Source organism: Macrosteles quadrilineatus, unplaced genomic scaffold, assembly GCF_028750875.1.
Source record: "Macrosteles quadrilineatus isolate MER2022 unplaced genomic scaffold, UCM_ALF_1.0 Scaffold_39__1_contigs__length_1060358, whole genome shotgun sequence".
Classification (NCBI taxonomy): domain Eukaryota; kingdom Metazoa; phylum Arthropoda; class Insecta; order Hemiptera; family Cicadellidae; genus Macrosteles; species Macrosteles quadrilineatus.
In genome coordinates, this window is record NW_026542632.1 from 227427 (window position 1) to 251074 (window position 23648).

General features: G+C 35.1%; 2 protein-coding genes across 3 annotated transcripts; one reads left to right on the forward strand and one right to left on the reverse strand.

Annotated features, from left to right (window-relative positions):
- Window positions 1–109: 109 nt before the first annotated feature.
- On the forward strand, window positions 110–8773 carry LOC129005869 (probable H/ACA ribonucleoprotein complex subunit 1). Its single transcript, XM_054434896.1, has 5 exons — window positions 110–232; window positions 2825–2873; window positions 5783–5880; window positions 7176–7391; window positions 8385–8773. Exons 2-5 carry the CDS (start codon window positions 2846–2848, stop codon window positions 8706–8708), a joined length of 666 nt encoding a protein of 221 aa, XP_054290871.1. The 5' UTR covers window positions 110–232; window positions 2825–2845; the 3' UTR covers window positions 8709–8773.
- A 1533-nt stretch (window positions 8774–10306) lies between these two features.
- Window positions 10307–19762, reverse strand: LOC129005872 (uncharacterized). 2 transcript variants are annotated; one of them, XM_054434903.1, is made up of 10 exons: window positions 19585–19762; window positions 18287–18373; window positions 17724–17842; window positions 17142–17256; window positions 15523–15649; window positions 14621–14744; window positions 12870–13020; window positions 12294–12426; window positions 11159–11276; window positions 10307–10522 (listed from the first exon to the last, which is right to left on the reverse strand). In XM_054434903.1, the coding sequence occupies exons 1-10, from the start codon at window positions 19641–19643 to the stop codon at window positions 10428–10430; spliced, it is 1128 nt and encodes a 375-aa protein (XP_054290878.1). In that variant the 5' UTR covers window positions 19644–19762; the 3' UTR covers window positions 10307–10427. The 2 variants fall into 2 exon arrangements, with proteins under 2 accessions (XP_054290878.1, XP_054290877.1); XM_054434902.1 differs by having other exon boundaries at window positions 15523–15655.
- Between the last annotated feature and the right edge of the window lie 3886 nt (window positions 19763–23648).

The following is a 23648-nucleotide window of genomic DNA, read 5'->3' on the forward strand; positions in this document are numbered from 1 at the left end:
CTCTGGCTCTAGCACAGAAACAGATGGAAGTTGGAAGTGGCAGCACTGGTTGCCGCGTGCCGGTGTGGGTGAACACTGTTTCCCATTCCCCCTCGTGTTTTGGATTCGAGATTCGATAAACAAACGATGTAATTGAAAGCTAACCTCAAAAGTTTATAGTTTAAATATTTTCTTTACATCAAGATTTATTTTGTGTACAAAGTAAAGAAATAGATTTTTTAAGGACGCAAGGGTGAGTATTTCAAAATTATACATCAATATAAAAAAGTTATTTTAATTATTTACATTCTAATTTACATAAGAGTAACCTTGCATGCTTCTAAAAGTAATGTAGGCCTACTGTAATGTAACACTTGGCCACTTCAAGTAAATAATAACCTAATTTATACAAATTTAGGTAATTCTGAGCAATTACTTGGTCAACCCCAATTTTTTTCATATTTTACTACGGTCATCAGGAGGTTCTCAGAAAGCAAGAAACATGTAATTCAAGCCCCGCAAGGTTAAGTTAGGTTAGGTTAGGTTAAGTTAGGTTATTAATTAACCTAACCTAACCTAACCTAACGTAACGGTACTGTTACAATTGGCCTTAGAGATGTATTTGAGACAAAAAAAAAAACATAAGTAAGTAACGTGTTTTCACACCCGTCACATAGAAAAGGATTGTTGAAGGGACCACTAGCCATAGCCATAACGGTACTGCCACAACTGGCCTTCCGCGCGTCTCCCGCAAGCCACTGTTATCGCTTGGACTTTGAACCTTCTTATCGCTCGGCAACCTGTACGATGGCCTTGCGGGCCTTGAATTATATGTTTCTTGCTTTCTGAGAACCTCCTGATGACCGTAGTAAAATATGAAAAAAATTGGGGTTGACCAAGTAATTGCTCAGAATTACCCAAATTTATGTGGGTACAGTTTCTTAACTGGGCTATGCTAATATTGATTGAAACTATCGAATTGAAAATATTGAATAATAATCGATATTTTTAAATAGGTATATTTATTATCAAATTAAACTATCATAACCTAACCTAACCAACCGAACTTGCTGATGGTGAAAAAATCGCATGAAGGTTTGCTAATCGAATCGATAGTTTCAATCGATATTAGCATAGCCCAGTTAAGAACCTGTACCCATTTAGGGTACAGTTTCTTGTTTTTTCCGATATTGATGACTTAGGCCTACTTCATTAAAAATTTACATTGAGTTCAGCATGATTACGAGGGGAGGGGGTCTATGTTAACATCGAACGTAGCCTAATTGCCAAGTTAATTTGCTTAGCCTTGGCTAGGTTTGATGTTAATTTGGTTTTAAGTCAGATAATTCTTTATAGTGATGCGTAATTGCAAGATTTTTAAACAATCTAAATGTTCCTTCTCGAGATGTTCCGCTTATCGATTGCTTCGATTACTTAGCGAGAGGTTTGTACAATCGAGATGTTTCTCTTGTTGCATTTGTTAAGCCAAATCACCTGTCTCCCTGTCTGTACCACTGTCTACATTCTAAGGAGGCCATGCTACATTGCATAGGCCTAGGAGCTGTTACGAGGATAATTATTATTTATTTTTCTAGATTTCTTAACTCATAGGATAACTTTGTGGACTATTATGTTCAACATAAACTTAGGCCTATAACTTACTGCTGACATTTGAATAACCAAACACGTCACTCCGTCATGTCAGCAGAAATAGACAATTATTTTAAAGTAATTGTAATAATAATGTTAACATAACATTTACTAGAACCTTCAGTCTCGTTATAAACATTTGGATTTTTAAATACAAACATTTTGTTTGTAAAATATATCGCTGGTAATAGTTTTTATTGAGTCGTATTAGGTCACTATTCCGTAGATAAAGTAAGTAATACATCCATAAACCTTCCTCGGTTTTGAAGTAAGAAAGACTTCTCATTGGGGGTCACCCCCGCCAGATACCATAGAAATTGGATGCTAATAACTGCCAATGCTGTACTTAACAAAACAATTGCCATGAACATCTCGTTAAAACTTTCGGTAAGGACTTCTCGGTTCTCTTTTAGATGAACATACGAAAGCGGTATTTATTCCGTAGGCCTATAGGTGCCTCCAAACGAATTTTTAATTTTGATATCTTACTTTATAGTTTTTTACCTCCTGAATCAAAATATACCATTATTTTCACTGCTGATGAATATTTATCAAGATATCGCCGTAAAAACATACAACATTACAATAAACAAGGTATGATGGATAACATTTACAAGTGGTATGAACTGTGGGTAACCAAGCCTACAGCTGACTGTTTCCAACCACACGACAAGCAACTGGAAGTTTTGAACTTTAAACATGTAGTTCTTATTTAGGCTTGTCAGGGTGGTAGGTCGTGCTGTAGGCCTATGTGAATTGGTGACTGCATGAAGTGTTTTGAAGTTAGGTTGGATAAGAACTAGGTAAAGTTTAGGTTATGATGTATCAAGTTGTTAGTTTATGTTGCCTGCAGACTGTTTTTGTAAAATTAAAATCCTGAGAAAAACACTTCAAATTACTTTTTCAAAAATGCTTGCATTTTTGAAATAGTAATTTGAAGTGTTTTTTTTTATGTTTGTTAATTTTGTTTAATGTTTTTGTGTTAGTATTTCGTGTGTTTAACGACTCTTGCCAGTTATGAAGAGGATTTGTTTGGAATGTGTTGTTAGAACTGATGGTAACAGCTTGAAAATGAACTTTTAGGTTCGAAACATGGGTCGATGACTTAAATCCAGGATTACTGACAGTAACTACAGGTATTTAACCTTTTTATGAGTAATTTTTTTCACAATTTATTAACGTAATGGTTTTTCAGGTTGCTCAACTGAGTCAATAAATGAGTTTTCGAGGAAGAGGAGGTAGAGGTAAGCCCTGTTGTTCTTATCTTCTTGAAATCATATTATACTTCTTTAAGTTATTGCTGTTTACAAATTTAACCTCCTACTTGGCTGGAATGGGCATACGGGAGGGACGATGGCTAAAGGTGTGGTGACGTCATATCTATAGTGGCCAATGTCTTCTCTTGAGGCAACACGATTACTGTAACGAGACGATGTGATTCCAGCAGCGGTCGTGGCATAGTTGATTGCGCATCAGACTAGTGTTCAGGAGGTCTCGAGGTCGAAACCCGTCGGGGACACTTACTTTTTGTCAAAGATTTTGCTTTATTTGATTTTTATCTTATATCTTTTTTATATTAGCATTGCAGCAAGTTTGGTTGGTTAGGTTAGGTTATGACAGTTTAATTTTACAATACTAAATTTTAAAATTGATTTTATAATTTTTAGCCATCGTCCCTCCCGTGTGCCCCACCGCTACTTAGCTATGTAGACTACAAAATGTCAAACAGATTGTCTGGTATCTTATTTTCTGCACTAAACTTTTATTTACAATTCGTTAAAACCGTCAACATCAACATCTAAGTTTTTGCGATCAATATTTATTTTGCACTTATTATTTTGGGTAGACTACTTTGGTATTATACAGAGGCCACTTATTTTACAATGCGCTGCGGCGGTTATGTTATCATAATAGTAGTTTTCATTACTAGACTGGAAAGTGACTCATTGCGGGGAGAGATGGCATTTTCGCGCGAGGCGAAGCCGAGCGCTGGAAACGCCATCGTGCCCCGCAATGACACTTTCGAGGCGAGTATTGAACATTATTTTTCATTACGATACCGAAAACTTATAAAAACATGAAAATTTTCGTTTATTTAACTTAGTATTAAGAGAAAAAACCGAACTAATGAAAAAAAACTCAACTCTGAATTATTAATAAGTGCACGGAAAAAACTCATAACGCTAACTTTCCGTGTGTATGTACCTCGACATAAGCACGGAAACTTAACGTTATGAGTTTTTTCCGTGCACTTATTAATAATTGCATGGCCAATAGTTTGAGGAAAAACAGACTATTTTGGGTAAAAAAAAGTATCTTTATTAAATTAACTACAGAACAAGCTGATGAATAAACAAATAAAGAAAGAGACCTTTGATGATTACATAGGATCAACACGCTGATAAATCTTTATTAATGAAAATGAAAATGTATGTTTAAGTCGCAGTTTTGATTTTCACTTATGTTTAACATTTTTTGTGGTAGCTTTAGGTTTTTTCTCATTTCTGCAACATTGACTTCCGAGTGTGTTCCATCAACTTTATTATTTTCTTGAATGAAATTGCGATTTTGCACAGTATCTTCTTCTGATGAAATTACATCGTCGATTGTAAAATATTGTTTTGAAACCAGATTCACCTCTTCATCATTGTTAGAAATGTTATTGAGTGGCAGTGAATCCAAAGAGGAATTGTTGTAATTTGAAATTGAATTAGTAATGTCTCTGATTGGAAGTAAATTCAAAGAGGAATTGTTTTGATTTGAGATTGAAGTACTTGGTTTTGAAAAAAGTTTTTTAGACACATCAATTTTTCTATTTATGGACTCCTCAATGTAACCTTCAGCAACGGTTGCACTTTTCCAGCCTCCGTGCCTCTTGAGTGTGAGTAAATCCGCTCCCCCTTCCACCAGCATTGACGCGGATGTGCGTCGAATACCATGACCTGTGTAGGATTCAGGCTGTTCTAGCTTAAGGTACTGGGCGACCTTTTTGGGAACATCCGAAATCGTATGACTCCCGACATGTTGTGCTACGCACTTGCCTTGCCTGAAGCCAACAAAAAGTCTAGGGCTCGTCATTTTTGATGGGCGTAAAGACAAATATTTACGTACTAGCTGGCAGGGTTGATACGTACATTCATCGTCTGTAATGATGAAACTTCTGCTAGCATGTGTTTTACCATCTCTCAATGTAACCTTAATGAAACTGCCATAATCTTTTACGTCATTTATGCTAAGGCGTAATAGATCATCTCGCCTAAGGGCTCCAAAAATGCCAAACGTCAAAATTACTTTACTTAACAACCATTCTTTGTCGGGAGCGTTGATCATGAACTGAGAAATTTGATCAGATGTAAAAACATTCGCTTTTTTAGGTTTGAAACCAACAGACTTTTTCTTTAAAAATGCAACTGTTTTTGGAAATTTTAAATTTCCAAGATTTTCTTTTACTTTTAAGACATTTTTAACCATTGAATACTTGCTCCACAAGGTGCTAGGTTTCATAGTTTTCGACAGTTCTGACATATAGACTAGAAGTATGTCATCATTAACCTGGCTAGGTTTAATGTTTTCTTTTTGACACCAAGTACAAAGCTTATCGTATTCATTTTCGTATCTTAAACGCGACACATCAGGCAATAATTCGTTTGTTACACTTACCGCTCTGTTCATCAAAGTTTCAGGAATATTATCCATATTAGTACACATAGTTCAAAGAATCTATCTCAACAAACATAACCTAACTGACAATGTCAATATATAAGCGAGGAATGTGTTTTCAACAACAATACAATCAGCTGATCTGACTGCACCGCAAAATCCCATAGCGGTTACTTTCCGTGCAGTACATACGCACGGAAAGTTAACGTTATGTAACTTTTCCGTGCAGTAGCGGGAATTACCTATTTTCTTATCTCATTTTACGTTTAGAAAGTGTACTTTCGTGTGTAGAGTAATGAAAAATATGTTTGTAGGACTTTCCTAGTTTTGTTATGAATCAAACGATACCAGATGAGTCATACTTTCTATTTATTATAACCCAACCTAATACAACCGCTGCAGCGCTGTATAAGGGTGTCCTCAGTATAATACCAAAGTAGGCCTACCTTATTTTGGATCACTATATGTAGGGCCTAAAATAAATGCATTACAGGTGGCGGAGGGTTCCGTGGAGGTGGTGGATTCAGAGGAGGAAGAGGGGGAAGAGGTGGTGGAGGAGGAGGTGGTTTCGACCAGGGTCCACCTGAAACGGTATGTTTCAAATATCATCTTGTTTAGGACTACTTTTATTTCATTTGGATCTGTACGTTTTATCATAGACTAAGCAACACAAGTAGACTTCTCATCCCATTGTAAATTTTGAAGCTTGTTTTTTGTATCTAGTTCATGTACGTCCACACTGATCGCTAGTGTAGACAACATTTTGTTTCTATTATTTTAGGGTTATTTTCATGATTTCTGCTATACTATTTGGTTATATAACTAGGAGACCAGTTATTGTTTATGATTATATCGTTTTATTAGGTTAAACGAGGTTTTAAATGACTGCAATAACAAGAAACAAATTGTAAACAAAACATAACCTCTATAGTTGGACGTACAGAACTAACAATAAAATTGGCTTTAGCTGTTCCATTAGGATGACTAATCTACTAAGGGAGTATGTTTTATCTATGGTTTTATGTACCGTACCTATGCTATAACTAAGTTAATAATGGTAATCACGCTTTTCTTTGGCATTTAAAAGTTTATGGTCCAAAACGTGCCCAAATTGATCAAAATAAAGTTTGTATCCAAAGCAAAAATAAATTCAATAAAGTATGCTTTTTAGTACGGTATTGATCTGGCATTTGTTTTTTACAACATTCATAACAAAACAGGAAGTTACACTCCGTTGTTCAGAGGGATTTACTAACCAAGTCTAGGTTTCATTGTACCTTCAGTAAACGGCATCATCTTTCAAATAAAATCCGTTGGCATCGTGTCGGCCAACAAAATAAAAAAAAGCTCAATTTTAAATGTAGGCTACCCAAAAGTATTTGTCTAAAGACTGAAGAAAAGTAATTTATATGCCTACTTTTTAGCAATAGGTAACTCATATTAGAATTAAGATTGTTAACATATGATTCAAGGCTGCACCCAACAATATGACACCCCAATTGACAGCTTATTCAAAACAGTCGAACTCCACAACCACAAATGTACATAATCCGTCACTCGCTCTGTTCCAAATGCTACGCTCACTAATGTGGGCTACAAACTCTTAAAAAAGTTAAGGTTTACACAATGAGCCTCATTTTATGCCTAAGTACAAAAGTATTTGTTTTGAATAGGTTATGGGGTTTGGGGCACTGAGCAGTGAAGTGTTTTTCAATCATCAAAATTGGAAAAATACACCGTTTGTTACAATTAAACAGAGATGAAAACTTTGCAGTGTTTAAGATAAGGGTGAATCTGCTCAAATAATTTTCTCTTATTGTGTTTAGAAGTTTTATAATTTTATAATATGTATCTAGTATCTGATAATGTCTATCTCCATATTCCAGGTAATACCGCTAGGTTTTTACGACTACCCTTGCCAAGATGATCTGGTTTGCAAAGTAGAAATGGAGGATGTTCCTTACTTCAACGCTCCTATATATCTGGAGAACAAAGAGTGTATCGGCAAAATTGATGAGATTTTCGGAAACGTAAGGGACTACTCTGTTACAGTTAAACTTAATGACAATATGAATGCTTCATCCTTCAAGAAAAACACAAAGGTAAATGTTAGACTTTAGCTTTATTTTAGTCAACTACTATACCATATGACAGTTTATATATATATATATATATATATAAACAGTATCAGCAAACTGACATATTCTCTTTCCCATTAGATTGGCATAAACATTGAACATAAAATACTATACTACTATGAGCAAAAAATATAAAACAAGTAGGCAGTATACTGGGTAAGCAGATAATTATTGGGAAAAATCACAAAAACTGCAATAACTCTTGATCCTTTGAATTTACAGTGCTAGGGGTTATGTAATTTTGTTCAGGATGAATAGTAGGCTAATATAAGATAAAATAAATGTAGCCGTTTTTGTATATATTTCTGTAGTTTTCTGTGTTTTACAGTAATATCCACATTGAAATATAAATATATATATATTTTAAATACTGAAGTTCCCGGAGATACCACTATCTAAATTGTATCAAAAGCAGATCACAGTTGTAGTCTGTAGCTCTGTACACATCCCCACACAACAGACATCACCACTTTTTTTCAAAGGGATATAAACCCACTCAACAATTTCCACCCATAACTTAAACTCGTAAATGTTGACAAAAACAATACTTTCCCTCCATATGCTATTGTGTAGAGAGTAAAGTAAAAATTTAATATTTAAATATGGAGAAGTCAAATCGGAATCTGTTTCAACAAAATAAAATTTGAGTGCTCAACTATTTAAGTTTTTGATTGCAATAAAACCACAGTTGACAGAAACCAGCATTTTTCATTACTAATATCATCTAATATGATCTTTTAGGTGCTGCTACTTTGAGCCATTCTAGAAATGTTTATAAATAAATGCGTTTCCACATGGCTTCCATTGGTTTCTTGTGTGGAACATAGCTGATAAATTGATAGAGCCAACAAAAACCTTTTTGCAGCTAGTGTTTACATAGATGTCTCATAAACACAACCAGAAGCTTATGTTTCATCCTCGATTCACCAATAGCTCATTTACGTATTTGTATTTCAGTTGTATATCAATCCAGAAAAGATCTTACCCTTGAAGAGGTTTCTACCCCAGCCTCCCGGAGTGAAGAGTTCAAGAGGAGGTGGGGGAAGAGGTCGTGGCAGAGGAGGCGGAGGAGACAGAGGAAGAGGTGGTTTTAGAGGAGGCAGAGGCTTTGGAGGAGGGGGAAGAGGTGGTGGAAGAGGAGGCGGTTTTGGAAGAGGCGGAGGTGGTTTTGGCGGAGGAAGAGGAGGGGGCGGTTTTGGAGGAAGAGGAGGAGGAGGTTTTAGAGGCGGACGAGATAGTGGAGGATTTAGGAAGAGTTTTGGAGGTGGTTTCAAGAACTAACTATCAACCAAGACTTTTTACGCCTATTTCTTCTGTTAACTGTACAAATAAACCCTTTTTTTAAATTTTTGTTTTTATTCCCAGAGTATGAACACACTAAGTTACTGCAACTTTTTACAGTTTCCTCATAGTAAAAATTATCACGTTAAGAAATGCTAAAAGAGTTTAGGTCACAGAAGCGAGTTAATAAAGTCTTATATGACTGATAGATTCTGTTACAATATTTCTTGTTTATTATTTAGATGTTGAACTTTCTTGGACACACGTGCAATGGCAATAAAGACATTGCCATATCCATTTCCAAAAACTAGAGAGATTCATTTCCATCAAGTTTTATACCTTCAGACAGTTTAGTTGAATCATTACCGGTAGTGCATTATTAGGTAGCATTATATTTATACAAAATATTTTAAACTTTGACTGTCACTGCTAAAATAAAATAAGGTAAATTAAATAAACAGGTTTGTTCTTGTTGTGACATGGTACATTTTGTTTCTGAAAGAGATGCTTTTAGGCAATGTGTTATTTATTTACGAAGATTATTGCGGGCATTATTGTATATAAGCACATACACAACATGAAATCGTCCATGGCATCACAAGTCCGACGTTTCGCAGAACTAAAAAAACGTTCCGCTTCCTCAGGGTTGAAAAATACTATTTTCATCCCATATGCAGGTCGAACGCATAACCACGACTGCCGGATCAGCTGAGCTTGGAGGATGGGCGTGGGCGGGGGTAGGTGCATTGTCCATTGTTGATAAGCCATTCACACTCCTGGCCTTATCTCTTAGTTGCTCTAGTTCGTCTTTAACAACATTTAAATACACTGTACTGACATCACCCAATGGTCGTATAATAGTGTAGTAATTTTAAATAAAAATTTCCCCATTACCTCAAACATACGTATAAGCGTAAAACTTGACAACCAGTCTCCCACAATTTTGACGCAAAGAATTGGCTTACGTAGTATATATAGATTATTATTATTCTCATTTTTAAATGGGGACACCACCTATGGGCGTCATTGGCTATAAAAAACATCACCTGATCCCCTCTCCATATACATCACAACACCGTAGATGTCTAACCGTCTCTTCCTGTGGTGTAGTGGAGCGGGAAAGAGTGGGAACAGCAATCCCACTCTGCTTTTTCCAAAGAACCTATACACTGATTGGTGACCTGTATTTTTTATACAACAATGACAATGGTGAGCTGGAAAATTACGACTACAGTACTGGTCTCTTTGTCACAGTCAACCTCCAGTAGCCCAAACCAAACACCTGTTTGTGGCCGTGTCATAGAAATATAAACTTTTGTAATTATTATGTCCACCAGAGTCTGATAAAGTTTTAAGTGAAAACCAGGAATACAACAATACTATTAAGAACTCACAACATCATAATGGCTCCTAGATTCTGGTGTAGGTAGACACTGGCATTTTCAAATGCTATGCTTTTTATTGGCTCAGTGAGAGTTTTGGGTTAGATTGTTATTTCGTGATAATATGCACAAAATTAATCAAACTGTATTATGTTAAAATGTAGGTAACTAAGATTACATGACATTATGGTTGTCCACAGGTTAGAGAAATAACCATTAACATGACAACAAACTTATATATTTAGATAAAGTCTTTCAATGTACAATTTAGAAATACAGAAAAATTCTGCAAAATAATATACAAATACAATTAACTATACAAGCATAAAACATAGAACTATTTAAACAGAATATTCACAAAATCTTTTACACCACGCAGAGTCGCAGAAAGTACATCATAATGTCCGTCTGTTATACTATTCTGGCTTTGACCTGAAAAATAAACAGTGTGAATTCGCCATCACTTCAAACTACTGTTCTAAATTCAATATTTATGAGAAAAAAACAACAAAATAATTATATGATAGTGGTGGGCATTCTAATTCAGACTGATAGTTGAACCAGGATAAATCTCTCTTCTGTTGTGTTCATTCCTCTAATTTGATTCAGGTAACTTTCTCAATCCAAACAAATTTAAGTATAGACCATCAATCTCTACACTGCAATTGGATCGCACGCTGTAATGCTCAACTAGGTTAGTATTGGTCTGACCACAAGCCATACACTTAATACAGGACTGCTATTTTTTCATTGATAAAAAATTATATACCTTTATTGATTTAATAGATTCAAATGTGGGGTCCACCCTTGTACTTGTCATGAAAGTACAGTGGAACCAATCCCCTAGGCCAACTGTTGGCCGAGACCTAACCCAAAAATATCAGGAACCTCTAATATAAACATCTTCCATAAAAGGACAAGTTAAAATTAGTTTCATTGTGGATGTAGCCTTCGGATTGCCAAATAATATTAAAAAGCAATGAAATGGATTGCTTGATAGCAGGTATTTAAACCTGTTTAATAAAATTAGTTGCTTACTTGTCATATAACATACTTTTCTTTACTTACCGGCAAAAGGTGACTCTGGCACGATGAGTTGTTTGGAAGTACCGTCAGGCCAAGTTTGTGTGATTGTACGCTGTTCAGTACCATCAGCATTACGCACCACCTCTTCCCTTTCCACAACCTTGGCACAAGAAAAATGTTCAAATTTGAAATTTTACTCGACCAAACATTAGAAGATATAATATAAGGACAAATTGTACAAAAAAATTTTGTCGGTTTCAAAATCATATCTCTGTTTTACCTATGCTTTAACAGAAAAACGTTACTATCCATGGAGTTTTCTGTTGTTTTGTTACTTGATTGTTAGATACAATATTCTGACAAGAATACTTTCTCTACCCAATCAAAAATGTAATTCACACTATTCTACAAGGCCCCAAAGGCAGTGTTGTTACTGACAGCCTGGACTAACCGTGAAATTTATGGCCGAACCTTATAACTTAAATATGAATTGGCTGATTCTAATCCTCAATTTTCCCAAACTTTTGGTGGCAGAGTCGTAGATCATAGAATCTTGTTACTTTGGATTGAATGTAGTAAGATCTTCCATGATTTCGCCACAATCATGGAAGATTCTACAATTCCTATGACATAAATAGTTTGTCCGTATTTACAATGGGCATACTCTGGTTGATCAGGGCTGGACCTAGAGTCTGATATCAGGGGACACAGCTGGAGCTCGGTTTTATTTACAAGAGACACCTTTGTTTCCTGGGGATGAAAATATTCTTAACTGTTAGCAACATATATGCTGTTTACATATAATTTTTAGCTGAACTCGAAAGCATAGATTTAATAACAAAGGTATAACAACGATTATCGATTAATTCCTGTGAGCCAGTAATGACTCACACGGCAGGTCAATGGACTGTCCTAACCCCTTGCGTCTGTGTCTGTGAGGCCTGCGTGTGTGTGAGTAGGGCCGATGCCTCGGCCAGCCAAGCTGAGCAACCAGAGTATATAAATATCATAGGTATTAAATAGCCTAAAATAGAGAAAGTAATAGTTAGCACGGCAATGTATAAACATTAAGTTTAAGTAATTGAGCCATTTTCTAAGATGAACAGCAGAGAACTAGTTTAAAAAATTAGAAAAAAACTTGTGTTGTTTGAACAAAGAATCAGAATTAATCACTTACTCCATTTGGGAGGGTTACAATCCTTCTTTTGAAACTCTCAAAACCTGAGTTTATCTTTGGTTGAACAGGCCCTGGTTCTTTGGTGACAAGAGGCAAATTTTTTAAGAATCTTTCAATCCCTTCTTTTTCAATGCTAAAAGAATAAACAAGGATTATTATACTAACTCACATAACGATTTTTTTAACATACGACCTCTATGGTTAATTTACTTAGTTTGCAATTAAACTACGTAAAAAAATTTTATTTGCTTAAGCCACTTTAAAAGACTTATTGTGAAGACTTATTAATCTATAAATACATGTTAATCTACAGTTACAGCAATTTACCATTGGAATTAAGGGGGGGGGGGGGGGGAATCACTCGAAGACATTGGGGTGGTATTATGAATAAAAATTACATCAATATATTAATGTTAAAGTGGGGGATTAGTCACCCCCCCCCTTATTGTTTGTCTTGCACTCTGACTATTGTTAATACTCTTTCCTCTTATCAAGAGTAATTAAGTTTATTTTCTTAAAAGCTCTGATAGATAGATATATGGATAGAATGGATTTTACAGAATTCACCAAACTTACATTTGATCAAGATCTGTGTCAATTTTTTTGCTATTAGGGTCCAAGTTTTCGTATCCAGGTTTGAGACATTGATATTTTGGATCTTCAAACTCCGGCGATTCTATCCTCTGGCTTTTTGATCCATAGTTAAAGATATCTGACCAGATTGTGCCTGCAAATTAATAGGACAAAATGAAAAATGTACAGTAGAACCTCTTTAATCCAAACTAATTGGGACGGAGGTAGTTCTGACTATTGAGAAGTTCAGATTACAGAACATATAGGTAGTTGTTTTTACATAACAATAGCTAAAACATTGCTAAAATGGATCGTAATTGTTATGGTAAAAGTGAAAAATGCTTTATAAAGTAAAATTCAGAGTTTATTTAATACAGTAGTAGTGAATAAACAGTACTTGACATTACAGTAGAAACAATTACAGTGTGTATATCAATAAACAAACACAGTATACAATCAAGAACTACTATACTGTGTATTGAGTACAACAATGAGGCGTTCGGATTAGTGGGACGTTCAGATTACGGGTGTTCGGATTTAATAGGTTCTACTGTATATAAAACTGACGACAGTGCTAGGTTGTAAGAAAAGCTAAACATACAACTGATGAACTGACAACTGAACTAGTAGTAAAATAATTATACTAAACTTATGAAATCCAAAAACTTAATCTTTGATTTTTTTCAATCATCTGTGATTGTAGATATAGTAGACCCCTTCTTAACCGACGGTAAATGGACAGGACCTAGGTCGGATAGTTCAAAAGGTCGGTTAAAACGGGCAATCTCTAAACACATAATGAAGTGCTGTTCATTTGGAATTGTATAATCAATATTTTGAAGTTGTACTTACATCATTTTTAAAATAACTTTTTAGTAAGTATTGATAGAAAAGTCACAAATAAACAAAAAATACGGTTAAATCAAATACTTTCAGTGGAATAAATTATAGTTGTAGGCAAGAGTCAATAAAAGATCTCATTTTAATAAATTTAGTAGGCCTACTGTAATATTAATTTATGCTTTCCAAATCTATCGTAATATAGTACAGAACATTTGGTCAAAATTAAAGATACACAAGCAAGAAGCAACCATTTTGTTACGAGACAGGATGCTTATTTATAGCCTATCACTGGAAGCTTGAGTCACAAAAACTATCTTGACTTTGGAGTCGTTAAACTCCCCTCCTGCCATCCCTACAAGTTGCATTGTTTGTTTACTCTAGCGATAAGATAATCAGTTATAAAAATTGCAACGCACTTTACAATTTTATAAATTTGGCGCACATATAACAAATCAGATATGCTAGATCTACGAACAATGATGACATTTTGGCAATATAGAATATTTCTTTGGATGTATACAAAATAGCTTAATCTTAGTCGAACATCCTGTGGAGATAAGCGTATGGTTCCCATCGCCGAGCGTGGGAGCAGAAAGTCCGAGAATAATAGAAGGCGGCGGTTAAAACAAACTGCTTTCAAACATAGGTCGGTTAAAACAAACTGTAATATTTTACGATCAAGGGTGGATAATTTGATTATCGTTTGATGTGAGGTCGGTTAAGAGGGGTCTACAGTAATTGTAAACACTCAATAAAAAGAAATCTATGAAGTTACTGTGGGAACTATTCAATGAAATAATTTTCACACATAAAAGTTCTAAGAAGCAGAGCCCTAACTGAGATCTGAATGTGAATAGGCCTAAGTAATTCTGGTGCGTTAAGCTATGGTTCATGTAAAAGACCATTCATACCTGGAACATTTGGTTCGACTAGAGTACTGAACTGTGGATTGCCACTTCCATCCACTTTGGAGTGAGATTCTATCCTCTCCTCCGAACCATCTGGGTTGCGGATTATTTCTTCCGTCTTCACAGTCTATGAAATAGAAAATGTTAGTTGCCATCTTTTTTATAATTGATTCAATAGTTCAAAACTTACCTTTTTTAATACTTATAGTGACCAAAGGTGTGGAATAGAAAAGTGTTAAACATCTTATTCACCAAAATTCGGAACTGAAAAAAATCTGCTTCCAAAACAAGAGAGGACGCAAACAGCCTGAGGGTAAACTCCTGTTCCTGCAACTTAACATTTTAGCGGCAAAGTTTTAAAACATTTTTCTTCCTTTTTTACCCTCAAAACATTAAATTTTGCAATTTCATCCATATTTTTTAAAGTTTTAATAGCTTTTGAATTCTATGTCTAATGGTTTGGTGTTTTGAAGCATTGTTGTATGCTTAATGGTTAAACATATGGAGACATTCCCAAAATACAAATATAAAATCTCCATGTTATTCTCATGGAGGATAAATATACTGTTGCAGTTTGCTTGTTCATTGATATATTTTGATTAAATTTGAAAAATTAATTCATTAATACTGCTTCAGTTAGTAAATTTATTATTAAGTCTATACCTCAAATGTATAGCAGCAAAACTAATTAGTTGTTAAACTCAATGTTAGCCTATTTGAATGGGGAATAAATATGACATGTTAAACAAAACCACGGAGTAAAAATTCAATCACAAAAATAAAAATTCACTTGGTCTGCAGGTTTGCTGCATAGGGAGTATTATTTAAAATTTTAAATGCCCATTAAATTTCCTGGAACATATTTCTAATGATTTTTATATCATTAAGAAGGTCAACATACTTACTCCATCAGGCAAAGTAACCGTCCGAGAAAACATTTGGAAGGAGGAAATAACCTGCGATTGATTAGTACCTCGGTCCTGATCAGGTTTTGGGGCGAACTTGTCAAGCCATGATGTGATTGGCCCAGATCTGAAACTAACGAGTGACATATCAACACTTATACTACATCCAATATGAAACAACATCGAGAATACAATATAACATACTGGATTTGATATATTCCAGGTGAAAGTTATGCAACAAACTGAGTCCACCAACAATTGTACTGGACAATGGTAATTACACAACATCAGATGTAGGTACAATATTTTTGATGACTCAGCTTGTTTAAAGCTTGTGATGAAATTAATACTCATTTTCATAGCCCCAGGATTGTGTTTTATGACAAATAATACAGACTGACGATGGCGGAGTTATATAAATAACCGCCGAAACATATGTAGCACATTTTGATACTTCATGTCAAAGATTGTCTGTACTCTGACAAGGTACGTTTGGACATTATTATATCGTCTTATGATGAAAGCTATAAAGAGGATCTTAGGCCTACTTTTTCACTCATCCTCGATTCATATTTGGATGATTATACCAGTTGCGTTGCCGTTTTGATTGGTAAAAATAATAATGGTTTCTTTATCACTCAAGTATCTTGAAACAGGATTGCTATCTCCTTTTACAAATTAGGGAAGAATCAAGAATGATCTTTATTGTCATTGACCTTTTACAAGGAAGCTATAAAATACAGTGGGTTCTAAATTAAAAATTAATATTAACATCAGAAACTAAGTACTCTGTTATACAGTAATATGGATTTTGGATGAGCCACTCAAACATTTTAGACTTAAACCTATTTAGAAGGAACCTGTTTTGCTCCCAGAATGAAGAATGAATGGATACACAACTAACTTTCCTAGAAGAGAGATTCAGGTAGTTGAAAGTACAAAGAAAGGTAACAGCACAATAAACTTGATATTTCACCCCTACAAGGGGCTTCGTCAGAAGAGAAGTAGAATGGTAGTACATTTCTATAGTAAATTATACTTCTTTCGTCTGAATTAAGTTCAGGCTACCATGATATGAACTTTCTTTGTATTTTCAACCGCCTGAAATTCTTTTCTTAGGTAAGTTATTTGCAGGGATGTGTCAAATCCGAATCTCGAATCCACCGAATCCCAAGAAAAGATTTGGATTCCAGGTTCAATTAACAAGATTTGAAAATTTAAAAAACAATTTTTTTTTAATAGAATTATAAGACATAGGCCTATATTTTGACATTACTTTTACAATACCGTACACTGTGACATTGACTTCAACCATAGAGTTTATTGTCGTTGTGGTGGTTATAAGTTGTAAATGGTTCCTATTCCATTCTTGATTTTCGAATCACCATAAGCCCATTTGTAATTACTATTAGGACTCACGATTCAAAGATTCGAGATTCAATTTTTTTAGGATTTAGATTCGAGATTCGAAATTCCTAGATTCAACCATCACTAGTTAGTGTGTATCGCTTCCTTCTGCCTTGATGTATTCCCAAGCCAAGTTGTGCTTTTTCCTCCAAAAACCAAATTTCCACCAAGAGGACTTCGGAAGCTAAGTTGACAAAAAATTAAGTCCTTACTTGTTATTCTCCCCCACATCACTTTGGGGCAACCTTCTTACTCCTGGCTTGAGGTACTGATCTCTCGGGTCTTGTTTTTCAGTGATCGCAGGAACTTCAGGACCTTCAAACGTTCCTAAAACATTCATAGGGGTATTTATATTTTTATGGCAAAGTGCAAAATAATAAAAAAAACATTAGTTCATTAACATTCTTTAAATATGCATATAGAAATTGTGGAATGGATAGTAGACTATTGGTTGGCTTGACTTCTGCAGACCAAGTCTCACTCAATCTGGAAACTCAGTGAAGGTAAGTTTTTTTTTTGTCCTAGTACGCTAGGCACGCGCCCGGAATCGTTTTTCACATTACGTCAGGCTAAACCTAGGGGTTGCGGCAGTGAAAGATAGGCCTAAAATGAATGAAAAATTCAACATTGGCATCACTGCAGAATATCACTCAAAGTAGGAAAATCAAGGTTCGGACAATTTTCTTACAGAAAACCTTGCTTTATATACAAAAGACTTATTAAAAGCATAATAATGCAGACTTCTTCTCATTCTGATTTGTTTAGCAAAGTAGATAAGATAGAAGTGAACATACCAAATCCAGGTAACCCATTATGGGCCATGAAAGACTGCATCATTTCGTTAATTTGCTGTTGTAACTGGTGGTGCATTTCAAATGGATCCATCATAGGTTCAAATGTTGGGAAAAATTGCCTAAAACATTAAATGTTATTTCAATATGACATAGTTAAGCATTATTTTGTTAAGGTAAGAAAAACTAGCGTAAACAGCGTTATTAGGGCAAAGAATATGGTACGTTTACAATCATGCTTAACCCTCGATGGGCACACTGATTTATAGAGGTAAAAATCACCACACACAGCACAGGTTACTTCCACGTTTGGTAGAGTTAAACAAAACTTAATTTAATGTTGGACCTTTTGATAATAATTCTATCTACCAAATAAAGAATTGAACTTAAGAGCTTTTTTAGAGATAGAAAACATCTGGATGTATAAAAATAATAATTCAAGAGCACTGCCTCTGCACACTTATAAAAATTGAAACCAAACTGCTAAAATAATCTAGGTTAATTATTGTTACCTATATACATACAGCTGTAACTGGATAGAATAAATAAATAGTATGAGGTCATACCTTAAAATATCATCATCTTCAGGCGCCATAGGTGGTGTTTTGGGATTATTCTGACCAAAGTTACTGTTCTTTCCAACATCAGGTGGTCTGCAGAAATCCGCATGGAATGAGAACTTCATAATTATATTGTTTAGAAAGTATAAAAAGAATTAATATAACTAAGCACCTGAAGTTTTATAAACTACCTACCAACAAAACATATTCATTTATATTTAAATTAAAGTAGGTGATTCAGATTATAAGGTAACTTAGGTAGTATTTCTAAAGTTCGGAATTTTTTTTTAAGTTGGTAGAATGTAATTATGTCAACCTGAATGTTGTTAAAACTAGCAATGTTATGACAAATGTCATGAAAGCTTGCATTTTTGCCATGTATCTCGCCGAAGTTAAGTTAGTGATATCGTTGAAGAATCTAAAAATAGGCTTTACCTTCATCAATCCAGCTCAAATTCCAGCTGAAGATTCTTAACGATATTTTTGCGAACCTCAGCAAGGCTGGTTTATTATATTACTATCGATGTCGCTGTGACCGTTGGTTGTGTTAGGGATGTTGCAACAAATCGAAAAACAAAACACAAAGGTAAGGATAAGTTACCTCTGAAAACTATGGCAAATTCAGCTCTTACGAATGCCGACCAAATTTTCATGTTGTGTGAAGAATCTGGCAATTATACTTACCACTAACTTCGACGAAGTTAAACTTAGTATATCCTAATAAGACCAGAGTATATCCTAATAAGACCAGGATTTGTTGGCAAAGTTTAATACTTAGGCCTAATTCTCCGTGAACAAAAGATAAACTTTCAATTAAAATGTTGCAGCAAGATTGCCATCATCAGATTGTAAACAAAAGACAAAACCATTTATATAACTTAGTCTTACGATGGATTTTAAATATGCTAGGTAATTTGAATGATAATTGTCACTTGCTTAAGGTATTTGGCTTCAATCGCTGTTATTTATGGTAGGCCTAGGCCTATTATAGCCAGATGTATAGTAAGTTAAGTTACATCAAGTAAGTTAGATAAGTTTAAGGTCTAAATTGTTCATCCATATACTTGTATGAATCTGCCACTATAACTTAACTCACCAATAAAGTGCATATAATAGCTTGTGTGGATGTGTCAAAACAAAAATGCACATTAGGTATAAAACTAATCGGTTCGTAGCTGTATCTGTATGACTCCTTGATCAGACACTGACAGTAGGCCTAGACCAAAGCCTTAAAATTAGGAGGATTGGGACTAAGCCTAGGCCTAATCAGGCTACATGTTAAGACCTTTAATTTATTAACATACCTTCCATATCCATCATGATGGTTCCCTAAAATACTATGAATCCAATCAGAAAGAGGCATATTTACAAAAAATTACTAGACAATTCAAACCTTCTTGGCAGATTACGATTGATCACACTAAAATTACAAATAATTGCATCATCTGTGGTGACTGGTGATGTGATGTGATGGTTTGGTTTTGCAATATTGCAATTGCAAAGCAGACAACAAAACAGAACAACTAGAACAACAAAGTCAACAAAGCAAAGACAACAAACAAACGCACGAAAAAAATGAATACTAGCAGTAAGCATACTAGCACGAATACTAGAACAGAAACGGATGGATCTTAAACATAAACAAATGACGTCACTGGCTGGCCTGAAAGTAAACATGATTGTATCATAGATAAAACCATAAAACCATAGACTAACCAACTATGTTTTATCTATGATAAAACATACTCCCTTATCCATGAATCCCAAAGTACCCATGCACTTTTGAGAAAACTACAAGTCACACCCCCATATACTTCGAATGTGCGTCATAACGAGAAGCCTTGCGCAAAACCATCCATCATTTCACAAATTGCCCTTTAAGGTCGTAATTCCTTTCTAAAGGGTACTTTCCATATACCTAATGTTAAAAATACCGCAGCTTTTCCATCCTTATGGAACAGCTGAAGTCAATTGTATTGTTGGTTCTGTCCGGTTTTCTATAGATCGGTGGGGCACACGGAAGATTTCTCAGGTGCCGTTTGACGTCAATAACTGCTGCGTCTGAAGAAACAGACAATTTTATAATTTTCTATTATTACTGTCATAACCTAACCAAACTAACCAAACGTGCTGATAATGGAAAAATCGATTTAAGGTTTACTAATCTAAAAAATAGTTTTGTTCATAAAATAAAATTATAATTGCCTAAAATTCAATTTTATTATTTTTTAATTATAAAATTAAACTGTCATAACCTAACCAAACCAACCAAACTTGCTGATATGAAAAAATTGTTGATAAAAGTTTAGTGCCGCCGGCGGGATTCGAACCCGGGACATTCGAATTATCAGCCCGCAACGCTATCCACTGCACCACCGAGGCCGATGGCTCAGAGCCGTATCGTTGCGGTATTGGTGTTCCCTCAAAGTGACGTCAGCAGTTAGTGACATCAAACGGCACCTGAGAAATCTTCCGTGTGCCGTTTCGTTCTATAGATGTCGTGTTTTGTTTACAATTTGTTTCTTGTTATTTCAGTGATTAAAAACCTCGTTTAGCCAAATAAAACTATCTAATAATAAACAATAATAACTCGTCCACTAGCTATATAACCAACAGTGAGACACAAATAATGAGAAACTAACCCTAAAATAATAGAAACAAATTGCAAACAAAACACGACATCTACAGAAAACCGGACAGAACTAACAATAAAATTGGCTTCATCTGTTCCATAAGGATGGGAAATTGTAGTATTCTTTATACTGTATATTATCAGCTGTTGTCATTAGATATAAAACAATGTTTACCTTTTCAATTTGCAGTTGTAAAATATTACTTTCAATAAAAGAGTTTATTCAAATGCGTGCTTATTAGAGGTGAGTAACTCCGGAACGAACTACTCCGAAAGAACTACTCCGACTCCGGAACGACAAGTCCAACTCCGGCTCTTGGATCGGAGTTAGTTCCTCTCGGAACTAAAGATAGTCAAGAGACCGTCATTGGTTAAGATACATTATGTAATAAATTAGAGGTTGTTGTAGTAAATAAATATTTAAAATTTTAGAAAATCTGTTTAAAATGAATGTAGGCTATTATGAACAGTAATCGACTAATGAGAGGTGAGACGGGAGCAGCAGAACACCTAACATCACAAGAATACGACTGGAACGACTCACTCGTTAGTAAGTATTCAACCATTTGAAAATTTCGATCAGAAAAAGGAAAAATTTAAAAACTATTTGGAACGCTTTGAAAATTATCTTGCTGTCAAAAACATCTCAGATGAAATGAAAAAAGCACAACTTCTTGCGCTTCAATTGGCTCCTGTTCACTACAATAATCTTTCATCATTAATTGGACCTGAAAAACCTATCAAAGACCTAGATTTTGCTACTTTGGTCAAATCACTACGTGACATGCTTTCACCACACAGAAACGTTGTAGTTTCACAACATTACTTTTTAAACACTTATCAAAAAGCAAATCAATCAATTCCTGAATACATAGCTTCACTACAAAAAGACCTGTCTGAATGTGAATTTACAGTCCAGTGTGAATGTTCAAAACAAGTTTCAGTCTCAGATACATTTTTAAGAGCTCAATTCATAAGAGGCTTAAAAGATGACTGGATTCGAGAACAGTTATTACAATCAGACACTACTTCATTCAAAGACATTGTAACCAAAGCTACTGCTTTGGAAGCTTCCCGATTAGAGACCCAGGCTTTGAACAAACATCAGCATTCAATTCCAACTGATGTAGATATCAATAAACTTTCAAATGTAGGTACAAAACATCAGAGAAGTCGTTCAAACTACCGTAAGAATCCAAATTCTGGTCATACTTATCGTTCTCAATCAAAAGTAGATTTCAATCGCCTAGGTTTTGGAGATCTTTGCTTTCGATGCGGTAGAAATAATCACCGCGCAACTGAGTGTCGCACTAGCAAGTCATCACTTCATTGCACTTCCTGTTCGAAACAAGGCCATGTAGCCAAAGTTTGCATTTCAACCCAAATGAAAAATAAGTCTTCTACCAATCAATCTAAGTTCAATTCAACAAAGTACATTTCTTCAACCTCTGATGACATTCCGCTAGGCTTAAATCAAATCACTGAAGTTCATCCAGTTACCAAACCTAATATCATAGACATATTTGACCAGAACGAACGATCAAATTTACCCGATTCACAAAAGTATTTTGCTACAGTTTCAATTGATAACAAGCCAATGCGTTTTGAGATAGATTCCGGAGCAGGATTTACATTAATACCAGAAAAGGCTTTCAATGAGTTAAATCTCAACGTCAAACTTGACCCAACTAATGTGTATTTCCGTGCTTATACAAATAATGTATTTAAACCATTGGGCAAAGTTACAGTTGAGGTTACTTACAAAAACCATAAATCAATTGAAGATATGTATATAGTTCCTGATAATTGTCCAGCAGTCCTAGGAAGAGTGTGGATTCGACACTTACATATAAGTCTACAAGAAATAGATGATGGTTCAAATCAACCTAACTTTTTCAATGTCTCCGAAACCTTCCATTCAATTGATGACATATTTTCTGAATTTTCCACAGTTTTTGACCAAAGAATTGGATGCTTGCCCAACCACAAAGTTACACTTCAATTACGTGGAAACGCTAAACCTGTGTATACCAAAGAACGTAATGTTCCGTTTGCCCTAAGATCTCAGGTTGAGGAAGAACTCAACAGTCTTGAATCATCCGGCATAATATCTAAAGTCGATGCTAGCGATTGGGGTTCGCCTTTGGTTGTTATTCCTAAAGAAAATGGCACAGTGAGGTTATGCGTCGATTACAAAACAGGCGTAAATGATCGTCTTGTTTCATCTAATTTCCCGATCAAACACATTCCAGATGTTTTACACTGTTTGCGAGACTCTAAATATTTTTGCAAGCTTGATATTTACAAGGCTTATTTGCACATTCCAGTTGATGCCCCAAGCAGCAAAATTCAAACTATTACTACACACCGCGGTACATACTTGATGCACAGACTTAGTTTCGGAATCAAGACCGCGCCTGCCGAATTCAATCGCATTCTAAGCCAAATTCTAAACGGGTTACCAAAGACTGAAGTTTATTTTGACGACATAATCGTGCATGGTACAACAAAAGATGAATGCTACAATAATTTACGGTTGTGTCTATTCCGTCTACATGCGAACGACTTGCATCTAAACAAAGACAAATGCAAATTCTTTTGCGAACAGATTGACTATCTTGGTCATGTGATTAAGTACAATCAAATTTCAAAAAGTCCAGAAAAGATTAGAGCTGTTTGTAATATGCCTCAACCAAGGAATATTGATGAGGTCCGGAAATTTCTTGGAATGGTTAC

What these genes read in the sequence shown, in the direction of transcription:
- LOC129005869 (XM_054434896.1), top strand. Translation starts at nt 2,846, where the DNA reads ATGAGTTTTCGAGGAAGAGGAGGTAGAG. An exon ending in TCGAGGAAGAGGAGGTAGAG is followed by an intron (nt 2,874 to 5,782) that starts GTAAGCCCTGTT and finishes AATGCATTACAG; the next exon opens with GTGGCGGAGGGTTCCGTGGA. An exon ending in CCTTCAAGAAAAACACAAAG is followed by an intron (nt 7,392 to 8,384) that starts GTAAATGTTAGA and finishes TTTGTATTTCAG; the next exon opens with TTGTATATCAATCCAGAAAA.
- LOC129005872 (XM_054434902.1), bottom strand. Translation starts at nt 19,643, where the DNA reads ATGCCTCTTTCTGATTGGATTCATAGTATTTTAGGGAACCATCATGAT. An exon ending in GAAGATGATGATATTTTAAG is followed by an intron (nt 17,843 to 18,286) that starts GTATGACCTCAT and finishes TTAATGTTTTAG; the next exon opens with GCAATTTTTCCCAACATTTG. An exon ending in TAATGGGTTACCTGGATTTG is followed by an intron (nt 17,257 to 17,723) that starts GTATGTTCACTT and finishes TGAATGTTTTAG; the next exon opens with GAACGTTTGAAGGTCCTGAA.